Source organism: Cyanistes caeruleus, chromosome 1 (genome assembly GCF_971803275.1).
Source record: "Cyanistes caeruleus chromosome 1, bCyaCae1.hap1.1, whole genome shotgun sequence".
NCBI classification, from domain to species: Eukaryota; Metazoa; Chordata; class Aves; order Passeriformes; family Paridae; genus Cyanistes; species Cyanistes caeruleus.
In genome coordinates, this window is record NC_141701.1 from 110523728 (window position 1) to 110537637 (window position 13910).

Sequence of the window (13910 nt, forward strand, 5' to 3'; positions counted from 1 at the left end):
CCAGCAGCCCTGTGTGTGCTCACTTTTCTTGCTGCTCCTGGCCTCCCTGATGGGGCATCCCTCTGAATCAGGGCCATCTCCCACCCAGGACAGGGTAGGTGGCTAGGCTCACAAAAACATCCCACGTGCCCCTGCCCTGAAACTATCTCTTTATTCTGCTTTGGGTAGCTGATGGCAGGCTCCAAAGCCTATTTCCCTTCTTTAATTGGCAGCTGCACAAAAATAATGAATAATCAGGTATTTCAGCATTTCTTGCGCCATTGCCCACGAGGCATTTTGGCATGCTAGAGGCCTCTTGATTTGGAACTTGTTTGGGTCTGTGTCTGATGGAGCTATCCTGCATACTCACCACGGGTAGAGTTTTAAGCAGAAGGCTCTTGGTCCTGCATTCCTCTGGGTAGACGTGCATTTCCTCTTGAAGCATCTTTGCTCGAGTGCCCCGCTGCTCCCTTTCTCTCTGCTCAGCCTTCCCTGGATAACCCCTTCCCTCCCTGTCTCTTCTGCTCCTCCGCTGCAGCTTCCCAGCGGCGGCGGTGGCCACGCTGCGGTCGGGCAGGTTGCAGAGCCTGCTGCTGGAGTCCCTGCACCTGGACCAGGAGCTCTGGGAGAGCCAGGGTGGCGCCGAGGGGCTGAGACCCCTGCTCCGGACCATTGACAGGCGGGCACAAATCCTGCTCCACCACATCCAAGAGCACAACCTGACAGTGTTTGAGGACTCACTGCGCTGAACCGACCTCCGGCTGGCTCACAACGCCTGCCTTGCACATCCCAGCAGCCATGGATGTACCTCATGCCCTCGGCATGGACGTTAGGAGGCTCTGTCCTGGTGCTTGGCTCTCCACAAGGTGTTTCCCCTCATCTTGTAGGATGATCTGGAGAAGCAGATGGAATCACAGGGAGTAGGAAAGATGGGGAGGAGATGTCTCCACAACTGCCTGAGAAAGGCAGCAGTCATCAAGTTACGGTCTCAGCATGGATTTTCAAAGGAAGGGCACATCCATGCGGTTTGTTGGGTGCCTTTACTCACACACGTAACAACTGTGAAAACCAGAGGCTTGGACAATTGGACAGCTGTCAGGGACCCTGGAAAGACTTAAAGAAGCAGTGGAAGAAGTCACTGGCACCCCTTCAATGTCTTGTACTGGGCTTTTTGATGTTGCCTTCGCTATTTACAAAACATCCCAGACAGAGGGGCAAGGGGAAAGCAGAGGGGAGCTTTCTAAGTGGATTAAACAAAGACACTGGAGCTGAGCTCTGCCTTTCCCCCTGCAGAAGAGGTGATGTGTGCCTCGGAGTGAGTGTGAGCCACTGCCTGAAGCTGAGACTAGGCAGGACCTTGGGACTCAGCAGCACTGGGCAGCAGCTGCCCTCATGGAGCCCATGGTACCATCCCCAGTTAGAGCCAGTGCTGTGTGCCACATGCCATGATCCATGCACATGCCTCAGTGGGCCTGGGCTGCTGCCAATGCTATCAGTGTCGGATTGGAAGACTCAAATCTCTCGTTCACTCTTTCCCTTCACTGTCAGGGGATTAAAGGCAAAACTACCCCATTTCTGAAAAGCACTCCTGGCTGCTCTCTTTGGGAATGACTGCATGTAACTCTTCCCCAGGCTTGCAGGAATACATTTTAACAAAAATGCCAGGCTATTTTAGCAGAAGGCAGTCGAGCGCAAAATGCTTTCTGAGCACGCTGGCGCCTCCGGCAGAGCCCATCCTGTTCCTGTCACCCCTCAGGCTCTTGCCCAGCAGCCCACTCTGATGAAGCACAGCAGCATCCCAGCTAGGCAAGTCCTCAAGTGTCAGGGATGAGACATAATTCAAAACCAAAATGAACAGGAGGAAAAAAGATGCAGGGATGGGCTTCATCATTCCCTGCAGTGTGTTTCCCAGCTGAGGCATGTGGTCAGTGTTTGCCTGGAGCAGTCAGTTCTTGGCCTGTGAGTTTATGGTTCACACCAGAAGGCTTTTTAAAGGCCTCCATTTCTCCAGTGTTACAGGCAGAGCATCCATGCTTCAGGCACTCCAATTCACTTGTGCCTTTGGAAAGTCTCAGTGAGGTTGGCATGGGTAGCCAGCTGCACCATGGTGCAGCTGTCCCATTGCAATAGCTTTGGAGAACACAGCTCCAAAATGCAGTGGGAGGGGAAAAGCTGGCTATGGATACCTTCCCTGCTCCATCCTTCTCAGCACTATGGCAGTTTGAGAGCCTGCAAGGGAATGCTTTAACACCCATGTAGATATAAGCACAGGCAATTACCTTTTTTCCCCTTTTCCCTCTTGCTGAAGAGAGGATGAAGTGAGACGTGGGTGACATGAATCAACAAGCAAGCACAAGTGCTGTCAGGAAGCATCAGCACTCAGCATCACAGGCACAGCAGCATCCAAAGTGCCATCATCTTGTTCCTGGAGTCCTGCCCTCCAATTAGCCAGGGAGAGCCTTTCCCCCAGCACTCTCTCCACCCCGTGAATTATCACCCCATTTGCTGTGCCATGAGATGGATGACGGTCATGGAAACCCTGCTTAAAGCTTGAATCGTGGGAATTTATTATTGGGAGGTGAGCTTAGCTTGTAAGCTTGAAAGAGAACAAAATAACTCATCCTGGGTCCTATGAAAAGCCGTACCCAGGCATGGCTATGTAAGAGTAAAGGATACTAAATGTAGCAGAAATCCAAAAAATACTCTGGGAAAAACTGTGATGTAACAAGTGCATAGGCTATGATGTACAGCATCAGTCAGAGTCTTGCTTTTTCTCATTAAAGTGAGAAATTTCATTAAAGATGAGGTTTTCTTCCCATGTTCTCAGCGAGAATCAAGAGACAGGTGGGGGCTCTGCACATTGGCCAAAGCTGTGGACATTGCTGAGCTGGACCAGCAGCTTTTACCTTGCCTCTGGTTGCATCTGCTTGACCTTAACATTGCACAAGGTAGTGGGGCTTTTTTGCATTTCTTTAGTTGTAACATGAGTTTTCTGGCTAAACACATGTGGGAACATCTGTAAGCAGTTACACATGTGAATAAAAATCCCTCATGATTTACCAAAGAACCATGTATGGATAAATGAGAGAAGCAAAAGCCAAGATCTTGCTGAGACTGATCATGAATCTTCTCTAATTAGTCTATTTTTCCATGGGCTTGCCTATGTAACCAGCTCAGGCTCTGAACTGTGGTCATGGCTGTTCTGAGGAATCCTGTGGACTGTTTGCACCAGCCTTTACCATGTTGTGTTGGGTTGGGTTTGTCCCAGCTATCAACATATTGTATTTCCTATGACAAACTTATTTTTATGTTTATGACTACTATATATTATAGTTATAAATATTCATGTGGGGCCATGCTTGACAAACTAGATTTCATCTGAGCAGGGATGCTGTTTTACCAAACTGTACTGCACATCATCCCAGATTGTGCTGGGGTGTGGTTGCAAAACAAGATGGTCCAAGCTGGCTGCAGGATGCTGGCTGAAGGATGGCTTTGTCTTTAAGAAAGCAGTAGCAACAACTAAGCAAGGGAAAAAGCAGTAGAGAGACAGGGGCTCCTTGACTGGGGGGAATCCCTGCGGCACCCTCCTGCTCACCCTCGGCACCTTAGAACGAGAACAGCATTTGGGAGTGTGGTATGCACCTCCGCAGAGCTCCACCAGGAGGGAACTGCTTCCTTCTGCAGTGGTCCGAGTGACATGATCTGTGTTTAGCAGCTCTCTGGCTGAGCCCAGCCTTTCAGCTGGCAGAAAATAGGGCTGGGGGTTGGAGGGTAGGGGCCAGATTGGCTCCAACCTGCCAAGCGCACGCACTCACGCATACAAATACGCACCGTGTCACTGCTCCTGTTCAGCCTGATCTTAACCCCCCAAAGCTGGTGATCCCCAGGCATCCCCAGCAGCCTGCTCTAGTGCTTTGCTGGCCTCACCCTCCATAAACTAAATGCCCATTTGCATTCAAGGCTGGACACAGGACACTTGAGCTGGACACAGGACACTAAGTAGTCTTTTCTGCAGCCCCATGTGGACCTCGCAGAGCAGCCCCAGCACTCACTGAACCCACCCGGTGTCCAGGGGTGACACCAGTGGGGTGGCACTCGGCTGTGAGGCGATGACCCACCCTTGAGCTTCCTTCCCCTTAAGGATGGGTTGTCACAGGTGCTGCTCAGAGACCCCACAGGGTTCTCTGCTAAACCCACCCAAGCATCCCCACTCTGCACAGGGGCAGCATGGGCTGACTGCTGCCTGAAAGGCAAAAGCTAGCAAATAAATCCAAATTCATTGTTAAATCTCTGGATATAAAAATAATCTGGCTGTTAGAAAACAATTTATTTATGCTTTCAGTACTTACTTAAATATTTATGTGAAAAAGGGAAAAAAAAGTCTGCTCTGACATAGGACTATTGTTGTAGCAACAGTCTTTGAGATTAATGGAAGTAAATTAGCCTGATGTTTTATTTACATCCAGAAAAGCAATAGATAAACTCTCCTTGTGATGGATTTTCTTCATTAGCTGGGCGAACGCCTAAGGTACAGCTCTTGACATTGTTTCTTCCGTGTGGTTAGACAAACAGTTTATCAAAAGAGTATAAAATTGTCAGGAAAAGAAGCAGATTAATGGCCAGTAAAGTGAAAGTCATTGAATTTATGATATAAGTAGCAGTATCACTGGAGCTTAAGAAATGGCTTATTAGATAACCACCATGTACACACACAGGGAAGTGCTGAGCCCCTCTGGATCTGCCTCATTGTCAGCGGTTGCTTCCCAAATCCCAGAGGGGTGATCTTCACACTGAAGCTTCACTTCCCTTCTTCCCTCCAAACCCCCTTAAGTCTGGGTTTATTCTGTAACTCTCCTTTGAGCTTGTGAACATATGATTTCCTCCCAGTTAAAAACCCCTAAGACTTCAGAGAGGATAACTTTGTCTCCTTGTCTGTGCTGCTGTAACCATTTCTGCAACCTATTTTGGCAATTTTGGCTGCTTTTACACCAGTGATAATCATTCTAATATAAGCAATAATGTACAGGTCTTATGATTCTTTGTAAAAAATCTCCCAGAGTCAGCAGCTTATGGATCCCATATGGTTCCTGAAGCAATTACCTCTGGAAGGATAATTACCTGACAGATAAGGCAGGTGGAAGAGAGGAGACAGGGAACCTGGGAGAAACTAAACATTCCAGGGGATGGCAGAGGGGCTGTGTTTATGGGTTCCCGAGGTCTCTGCCCTGCCAGGCATGGGCTCACATTTTCAAGCTTTAGAAGAGGGATTTTGCGTACAAGGATGACTAAAAACCATGAATTTAACTGGTACCATGAATCTTGGTGTCAGAGTGCTGTCTCCAGCAGGTGGCATTGGCTCGACAGGCTGTCTTTTCCCGGTGCTTGCCAAGAGCGTCTTAAAAGTTTCATCTCTGGACTGGCAGATTTCAAGCTGCTAAAGCATCATTAATTCCCTAATTCCTTTGCAGCCTAATCCGCCCAGCTGTGCTTTATATCTCTTCACCAGCACCACCTTCCTCCCCCTGCCCCCCATTATTCTCTTTCCAACAAAAATCTAGATTTATGGAAGCAGAGTGTTACTCCATGCTGGGAGAAAGACAGAGCAAGTGGCTGCTTGAAGAACAAAATGCCACAGCCCCCAGGGCTCTTCCCACCCTAGTGTGGACCCAAATGTGGACCCAGGTGCACAGCACCCACAGGATTTTTGGACTGATCTCAAATGGTGGTCAAATCCAGGAGTTTTTCCCTAGAGCTATTTTAGATAGCTGCTGCTTTGGTAGGATTGTCTCTATTCCAGAGAGCTCATAAAGTTCAGGACTTTTTGAACAGGCCCTGCAGCCATCCCTGGGATGGATTTTAAGAATATGCATCTCTTTAGAGCTGTGTGCATCCAACAGGCAGATAACACAAATCCGGCCATGCACTGGGGCTTTGAAATCCACTGGTTTGGAAGCAAGGCAAGCCAAAGATGGGAACCTGCCTCTCCCAAACAGGAGTAGTTTTCTACCCCCAGACTATCACCATGTGTTCCTTGGGAATTTCCCTGGGTTTTTTGCTTCACTCCTGACTGAAGGACCTGCCTCACTTTTCCTCCTCTTCTGAGCTGAGACAGTTTTTATTCCCCTGGGCCACACCCAGCATCACTAATCCAAAAGATGATGTGGGTGCAAAGGGATTTTTGCCTCTGGCACCCTGGGGATCCCTGCTGCCAGCCACAGGCAGGGTGCTGCCCATGCAAAGGGTGGTGAGGCAATGCATGTCCCTCCAACTTCTGACTGTGGCTTGGGTTTGGATACCACGTGAGCTTTTTCCCCCTCCTCAGTCCCTGTCCAAGTTCCAGGTTAGGCAGTTGGACTCACCATTTTACTCCCTTTTGGGATGGGAGGCTGTAGTTGGTGATGTCTCTGCATCACCAGGCAGAAGGGAGGCTCATGTGGCAGGAGAGGTGAGGAGAGGCAAGGACTGAGACATCAGCTCTTTTCTTTCAATCTGTGAGTTGTCTTGCCAGCACCAGGAACCAACATGTCAGTCTGCAGAGGTATTAATGCAGCAAATGGGCTGCCTGGCCCTCCCCCAGCTGTCGGGAGGAGGCAGCGTGTGGTGATGCCTTCAGGAAGCACCTGAAAGGGATGGGCGAAGATTTTTTTTTTTCCCACTAGGTGCTCAGCCCTGGGAAGGCACAGAGAAATTCTCTGTAGACAGTGGTTCAATTCTGTTCCCAGTCCAGCCAAATGGATATGGTGGGGCTTCAAGCCAGGTACAGGGAAGAGCCCAAGGAAAACCTGAGTCCTGACTGCATAGAAATGGAACAGATGTGCCCAAGCAGGGGTGTTTCCCTGACAAGAGGTGGGCATGGCTCCATGGTGCTGCTGGCCAGGCTCTCTGCTTGACCAGCTATGGTACCACCTCTTCCAGTCCTGCTTTTTGAGTGAGTTTTGCTCCCTTGGATTTCATGTTTGGCTGTATCTAAGCAGGGATGGGGTTTTTATTGAGGATGAGGTGAGTGGATAGAGTGGCGCAGGCTACACAGTAAATGTTGCCATATTTTTGTATGTTGTTTGGTTTTAATTGCACATTCTGGGCATCTGGGAAAGCTTGGAGTAAGCAAAGCATGTTACATCCCAGGGCTCTTTATGTACATAAACAATTGGAGGTTAATTCCCCAGACCTTCCCTGAAACAAGTTCTTGGCTTGTTTGAGTTAAATCTTGGGGAAAAAAAAGGGATCTAATAAGCTGAGCTGCAGATTTGGGCTTCTAGGAGGCACATCTAGGTGCCAACAAGATACCAGGAGGCTGAGATTTGCCACAATTGGAATAAATCTCTTTTAATAGCTTTTGTTCAGTTCACCAGGGTCTGCCAGCTCTGCTCCTTGCCAACAGTAAATAGTCTGGGAGCAGGGAATTAGTGATTATATTAAATTTAAGGCAATTCAGCATGGTTTTACTTGATTTGGAGTGTTGGGGAGAGGTGGCACAACATCAATGCACAGAATGGACAGGCTAGGTCAGATACTCCCTGTGTTATTATCTGATCATGAAACATGGCATCACATGGAAAGAGCCATAATTAGGTGTTCAGGAAGAGTTTGTCCTGCCCATTTGAGTTGCAGTTGTAAACTAAGAGGGCAGAGATCAAAGGCTTCTACTGAAGGCCAGAGCAATTTGCTGAGGAGCTTAACTGGAGGGTAGCACTCAGTGCCCATGCAGGGGCATCATATCAGCTGCAGCCTCTTCCTTGCCTTTATTTTTACTCTTCTTCCAGAAACAGGAAACAAACAATGTGTGGGAGATATTGCTATTTCAGCTGGGCATGGCCTTTGCAAGCTGGATCCCAGTTCAAGAGATGGGGGAAAAAGCTCCAAAAAGGCACAGCCGTGCTTCTGTGGTGACAGCCCCTGGGTGGGCAACGTGGCTTCACATCCTGGGGCTCCACTCCAGCCCCAGGCTGTGCAGAGAGAAAACCTGCTCAGTCCTTCTCTGCTTCTCCCACCTGGTGATGCTTTTGCACTTACTCTTCTAAAAAATCTCATCTTCCTGAGGCATTTTGATTGCTCTAGGTAGACACTGCCATTTTTATGCCTGCAGCATTATCCCTTCCCTGCCCCTGCCTGCTGGAGCTGCCTCTTGCACACTCCACAAAGCAGCCAGGCACTGTCTTCTGTTTTAATTGTTTTTGTTCACCTCCTGGTTTGCCCTCACATTAGCTTTAGGGGATGCTAAAAATCATAAAGGCGTAGGGAAAGGGCTTGGAAACAGGGAAACATCAGGGGAAGGAGGGTAAGCAGGTACCTGCTGGCTTGGTGGATTAAAGCCCTGGCGTGGTGGGAGCTGATGTGTCAGTGCAGGCACCTGCACGGATAAGGGCAATAATTTCTCTGTCTTTGCAGAGCTGCGGCCTTGAAGTTTGCCTCTTTTATTCTGTAGGGACAACTGACTCAGAAAACAGATGCCATCTGTCCACTGTGCCTTGTAAATCAGATTTTAATCATCTCAGGGAGAGGTCTGTCTCCAGCTGAGTGCTGCAAACCAGGTGTGCTGGAGTTACTCTGCAAAATTTACATTTCTGAGATAGGTTAGTGATTAGAGAGCCCCAGCTTCATACCAGGGAGGCTGAAATGCAATTTCTTCCCCTCTCACAGATTTCCTGGCTGATGGTGGAAAATAGCTTAGGCCATGCCTGAACTGATCAGGGAAGTGCAGATCTGTTTCTCACCTCCCAGCTGACCTCCCTCCCCAAAATGCTCACTCTGCAGCGTATTGCAGCCAGTGTGGGTGGAGAGGCTCCCAAAATGAAGGACACCACTGAGTCAGGACCAAGAGAGGCACCCCCGAGCTCCAGTTTTGGTCCATGAAAACTGAAGACACAGATTGCAGAGGTGCTGGTGTTGGAATTGCTGTCTCCGGCGCTGCCGGTGCCTGATCCACAGCAGCCACAGGCTTGCCTGGTGGATAACACATCTGTTCCAAGGGCTGCTGCAGTAGGTTGCTGTGGGCATGGGGGAGAGAGCCAGGGAAGGAAATGGCACAAGATCTGACTCTCTCTGGTTTTGTACAGCCCTTACACAGGTCTGTAATGCAAATGGTGTATTCCTGCAACAATAAAAGTGCGCTGCCGAGGATGGTCACAAGCACAGGTGAACTGTCCTTGTCCCTTTTTTCAAATCATTATATATTGCAAAATCATTGCAGGTATTACAGGGAGGCTGCAAAGCAACCTCTTTGTGAGTAAAGAATCAATAGTTCGTTTTCTTCTTCCTTATATGAAAACAATACCATAAAATCATGTTGGTTTATTAAAAAGGCAATACCCTCCAAGCATAAATGGCAAGGCTGATCACAGCCTGTCTGTGGGGAGATACAGCTCTTTTATCTACAGCCTCTGTGGACTTGTTTTTCAAAAAACAGCTTAGCAAAGCCTCTGAAAACATGGTTATTTATTAGTTGGCATTGCCAAGTTTTGACCCCCATCAGAGGAACTCGCAAGGGCAGAGCAGACAGACCCCAGTGTTACCTGCTGGAAGCTTTGAAACAAATCTCTGCCCCTTCTCCTCCATCCTCAAAACTGAGATTTGCCAGGTAGGATGGCTCCTCACAGCTGTCCCAGGTCACTCACCTCTGCCATTTTACATGAAAGAAGTGCATCCTCCCAGCCTGTGTATCATCCCACCACAATAGGGTGCTTACAGCAGTCGTATCCTGGGATAAGTCCTGTCAGCCCATCAAACCCCAAGTCTAATGACTATAATGATGCTGCCATTATTTTTTTGAATGGGATGCCATTCAAATTTAAGCTCTTGCAAGGGTACAGGAGAAGAAAAGTGCCTTCTGTCAGCATCTTCTGATGCGCTGCAGGAACAAACCTGCATCCTTCATTCACACAAGTTGGGGCAGCCATCATTCATTTTGCACAAAATCTTTTTGCCCGACCTCTGCAGAGCAGTGGAGATTGCAGCTGGGCCACACATTAATGAACTGAATGGGGTGAGGGCACAAGGGCAGCATGGCTTGTGTGGAAACCATTTAATGGGGAATCAGCAAAGGAAATGTCCCCTTGTCCCCCACCTTCCTGCCCCTTACACACCCTCAGGGACTTGTTCTGTACAGTACCTCCATGGAGATGTTTGGGCTGGAGCTCTCTAAAGGTTTGGGCAGGGCTCATGAGGCTGGTATGAGGTGTCTGATGAGCAAATTTTGGAACTAAGGGCATCAAAGCCTATTTGTAAAAACGGGCTAATAAGGGGTAGTGTGGTACCCAGCTGATGGGGAGAGCCCAGGCTCCACTGCATAAGCCCCCCACAGTGCTGGGATTCATTGTAATCAGCACTTAGACAGGAAGAGAAAATATTCCCCATCTTTTTCCTTCAAGATTGACTCATTCAGCCAACACCTTAATGAGGCACCAAGAGATCTGTGTATATATATACATATACATACATACATATATGCATACACACACACACATATATATAACATATATATATATATACACATATATTTTAAAAATAGGTAACCTAAACATTAAAAACCACCCCCATCTCTGTTCTGTAGGTAGTGTTTGTGGAACTAGACTGGAGTGGGGAGATGGTGGAACAGCCCCTTTCCAGAAGAGCAAAGGAGACTGCAGATTAAATCAATTCTTGAGCTGGTTTCTAATGAGCCTGCTGCAGCTTTTCCAGGTGAATCAAAGAAATGAAAATCCTTGGGCTAAACAAGTATTTCTATTCAAGTCCTGTTGTCTTCCTGTTCCTTAATCTTTCCCCAGATCCTTGTTCCTGATCCAGATGCTCAGCCCAGTGTCAGTTATGAGGATGCTGGGACTGAGGGGTCACACCTGTTTCCAGGTGAGACTGTGTTGTCTGTAGGATGTTGGAACCATCACCTTACTAGGGCCCAGGGAGCCCTCACCAAAGCTGGCTTTGTCCTATATCCTTCCAAGAGATCCTTCACTTGTGGTCCTTCTCACAAGCACTGTGATTTCTCCTTTTTTTTCGTCCTCTGCAAAGGAAGAGAATTTAAATATGAAATCCCACTGAGAAATTAAAAAATCATAGGTCTCTTGAGACAGAAAGTACAGCTAAACCCAACTGCATGAGCAGGGAAACAGCTTTTCTACATGTTGGGGGAAGTTTGGCAGGTGGAAAGTATTTCTCAGCTGAACACTCTCCCTCTGGTTTGGATTAATAGCTTGGGTCCAACTTCACTACTCCCATAACAAATAAATCTTAAACCATAACTAGCCCAAGAGAAGAAGTATCTGCTGGATGTCTTCTCAATGCTGTATTTTTTTCCTCTGTAAAGCATTCCTCTTTTAAAAGCTCTCTGGCTCTTCACTGCTTATTTTCCTCGGATTTTATAGAGATGTGGGTACCAAACACATGCCAACAACTAAGCTTCTAGGTGGCAATGTACATAAGATACATGTGACAAAATGTACAAGGCAAGATGTTCCTAGCAAAATAATGTTTAATTTACTGCTTGTGAGTTATCCATGAGGAGAACCAGACTTTTTTTTTTTTTTCACATATTCAAGTATTAGTCAAAATTATTTGACATTCTGCAAGACCCCACCACCAGTGTCCACAGCCTGTCTGCAACCATCTCTGTCACAGGCTTCTCCTGCCCAAGGGGATGGAGGTTTGCATGGCTTTTTCCCATGGTTTTGGAATCTTCTCCAGCTCCAGAGAGGACCCTACACTGCGATTAAGTTGCCATTGTGTTGGAGCACTGGGGGAAGTTATTAAACAAGAACTCAATGCATTGTTTGTACTTCTCTTAAACTAATAAACAATAGATGCTTCCTTCAAAGGTAAAGGAACAGCTAATAAAATACTCACAAGCTCTGTCTTTCAACCCCAATAAAATCCCAGCCAGACACCAAAGAAATCCTTAAACCCAAGTGCTGAACTCGATGTTGAAATGTCAGCCCCCAAACGTGAGAGGAAAATGTTCATTTCCTTAATGTGCCTGGGAAGAGACAGAGTTTGAAGGGCTTAATCTTTCACTTTTGCCATCAGGTAGAACAAAATGTTTCCCCTAAAACCTGTTAGTCATAAATCAGGTCTTTGAATGCCTGCAGAGAAGTTCTTGAGCAGTTCTCAGCTCCAGGTATGGAATGAGTGTAGACAGACTTTTATCTCCATTTTAGCAAAACAGAGCAAAACATATTCTACTCCACAATTTTTTTTAACAATCCTCTCAAATGAAACCCTTAATGCCTTAGCTTTAACCCTACACCTGCTTAACACCTTAACCCTAGGTGTCTTTTTTTATTCATTGCACTGTCTCTGAAGATGGGAGAAAAGAAAGTAAACGTGGAGAATAAAGGGGAACATAAGTGGCTGCACTGAGATAACCCTCTTGCATGGCAGAGGTTCTCTCTCTGGGTAGAGAGCTTGAAACACCTCAAGGAGGAAACAACTCTGGTAAATGATAGGCCAGCACACCCACAGGTTCTTCACAGTCCTTCAACTTGGCCTGGAAACAGTGAAAGAGGACATCAAATGCAGAGAGGCTTTAATCCCACTTTTGCAGAGTCCAAGAGCAAACTTCTCAGGTGGGAGGTGATGCACCAGTCCCATCCAGACCTGGGAAAGCCTGGCCTTGCACCACTGGGGCAAGCCCACTTGGTCCTTTCCCTGGCTTGCTGCTACTCTGCTGGCACCAGGGGAGTGGCTGATGAGAGCTGGCAGAAGCCTGGGCACGTGTTTGGAAGCCGGAGAGAAACGGGAAAGACATGGCAATAATTATGATGGCTTGGGACCAGCTGGAACTGTCAAACTGAGTTAACTGAGGAGAAAATGGCTCACAGCTCAGGGACAAGGCGACCTGGGGGGCTTGGCAGGGGACACCAGATGAAAACCACCATCGTGTGCCAACCCCCTGCTCTTTCCCAGCCTCGGCCCTGGAGCATCACCCTGGTGTCACCACGGATGCAGCTTGGATAATGGGAAAACATAGTGAGCCTACTGTCAGCAGCATTTTCTTTTGAAGCCCTGCCATCACATGTGGGATCCCACTCTGGCAGAGTTTTAGCTGTCTTCTTAGCTAAACTGGGAAATTATTTACCCCAAGCCACACCTCCAAGTGATCAATGGCAATTTGGTCTTGGTGATGACTGGTTTCAAGCAATTAAATCAAGATCAGTGAAGCAGTCCTGAGCCTCATCGCTTGATGTGCTCTAGGACCATGGCTTCCAGTAGGCAGGATGTTTAAAGAAACTGTTCATCGAGAAATATCTGAAATATCTGTAGCTCTTGGCAGCTGGAGAGCTGGGCTGGGGTAGCAGCAGGTGCACATCAGGTGGGCGTAGAAGTACCAGTGTGGTTATTTAAATGCTTTTAAATGGAAACAGACAAAACCTATTATAATAAATTGCACTGGGGTTATGCTTCTTGTTGCCTCTGCTTCAAGCTGTAGATTTGCAATTAGTTTGCATTTATGGATAGTTTACACTTTTAAGTCATTTCAAAACACTTCAGCCTAAATGCATTTCCAGTCTGTTTAGATTTCATGGAGAGGAACAGGTTCCCTTGTGAATCAGGCAGCTTCCGACTTCCACTATAAACCGATCCCTTTTACAGTCACTGTCAGATTTCCCCTCCTGTATATCCATACAAAGGTAAGTAGGCTCCCAGGGCAGTGCAGGTGGCTGGAGCCCCCCATGATGGCAGAGCCCCAGCAAAGGTGGCTGTGCCTGCAGCACTGCACACGTGTTTCATGGAGCTCTGCCTTGGTCTCCTTCCCGGTAAGCAATGACATTCAAGGGCCTGATTTCTGTTCATTCCACTGCAACCCGTGTGGTTGTTGACATGAAGGCAAAGGGTATGAAAAAAGCTGTCAGGCCAGAACAGGGATAAAAAGGGGAAAAGCTCCATGCAGCTACAGCTGGATGCACTGACTGCACCTGGCTGTGTTCAAGCATGTTTGC

The 13910-nt window shown here is 47.6% G+C and overlaps 1 protein-coding gene across 7 annotated transcripts in view; it reads left to right on the top strand.

The window, feature by feature from the left end:
• The window catches only part of GASK1A (golgi associated kinase 1A), a 29266-nt gene extending 15893 nt beyond the window's left edge, over nucleotides 1-13373 (top strand). For 2 of the 7 annotated variants that reach the window (XM_086850145.1, XM_023919300.2), the window contains one exon: nucleotides 518-3043. In XM_086850145.1, the coding sequence (XP_086706271.1) occupies nucleotides 518-728 (211 nt within the window). In that variant the 3' untranslated portion in view covers nucleotides 729-3043. Of the gene's footprint in view, nucleotides 1-517; nucleotides 3044-8407; nucleotides 8514-8622; nucleotides 9117-10531; nucleotides 10660-11513 lie in introns of those variants that run through there. The other 5 variants (XR_015276161.1, XR_015276165.1, XR_015276162.1 and 2 more) reach the window with 5 other exon arrangements.
• Nucleotides 13374-13910: the final 537 nt, after the last annotated feature.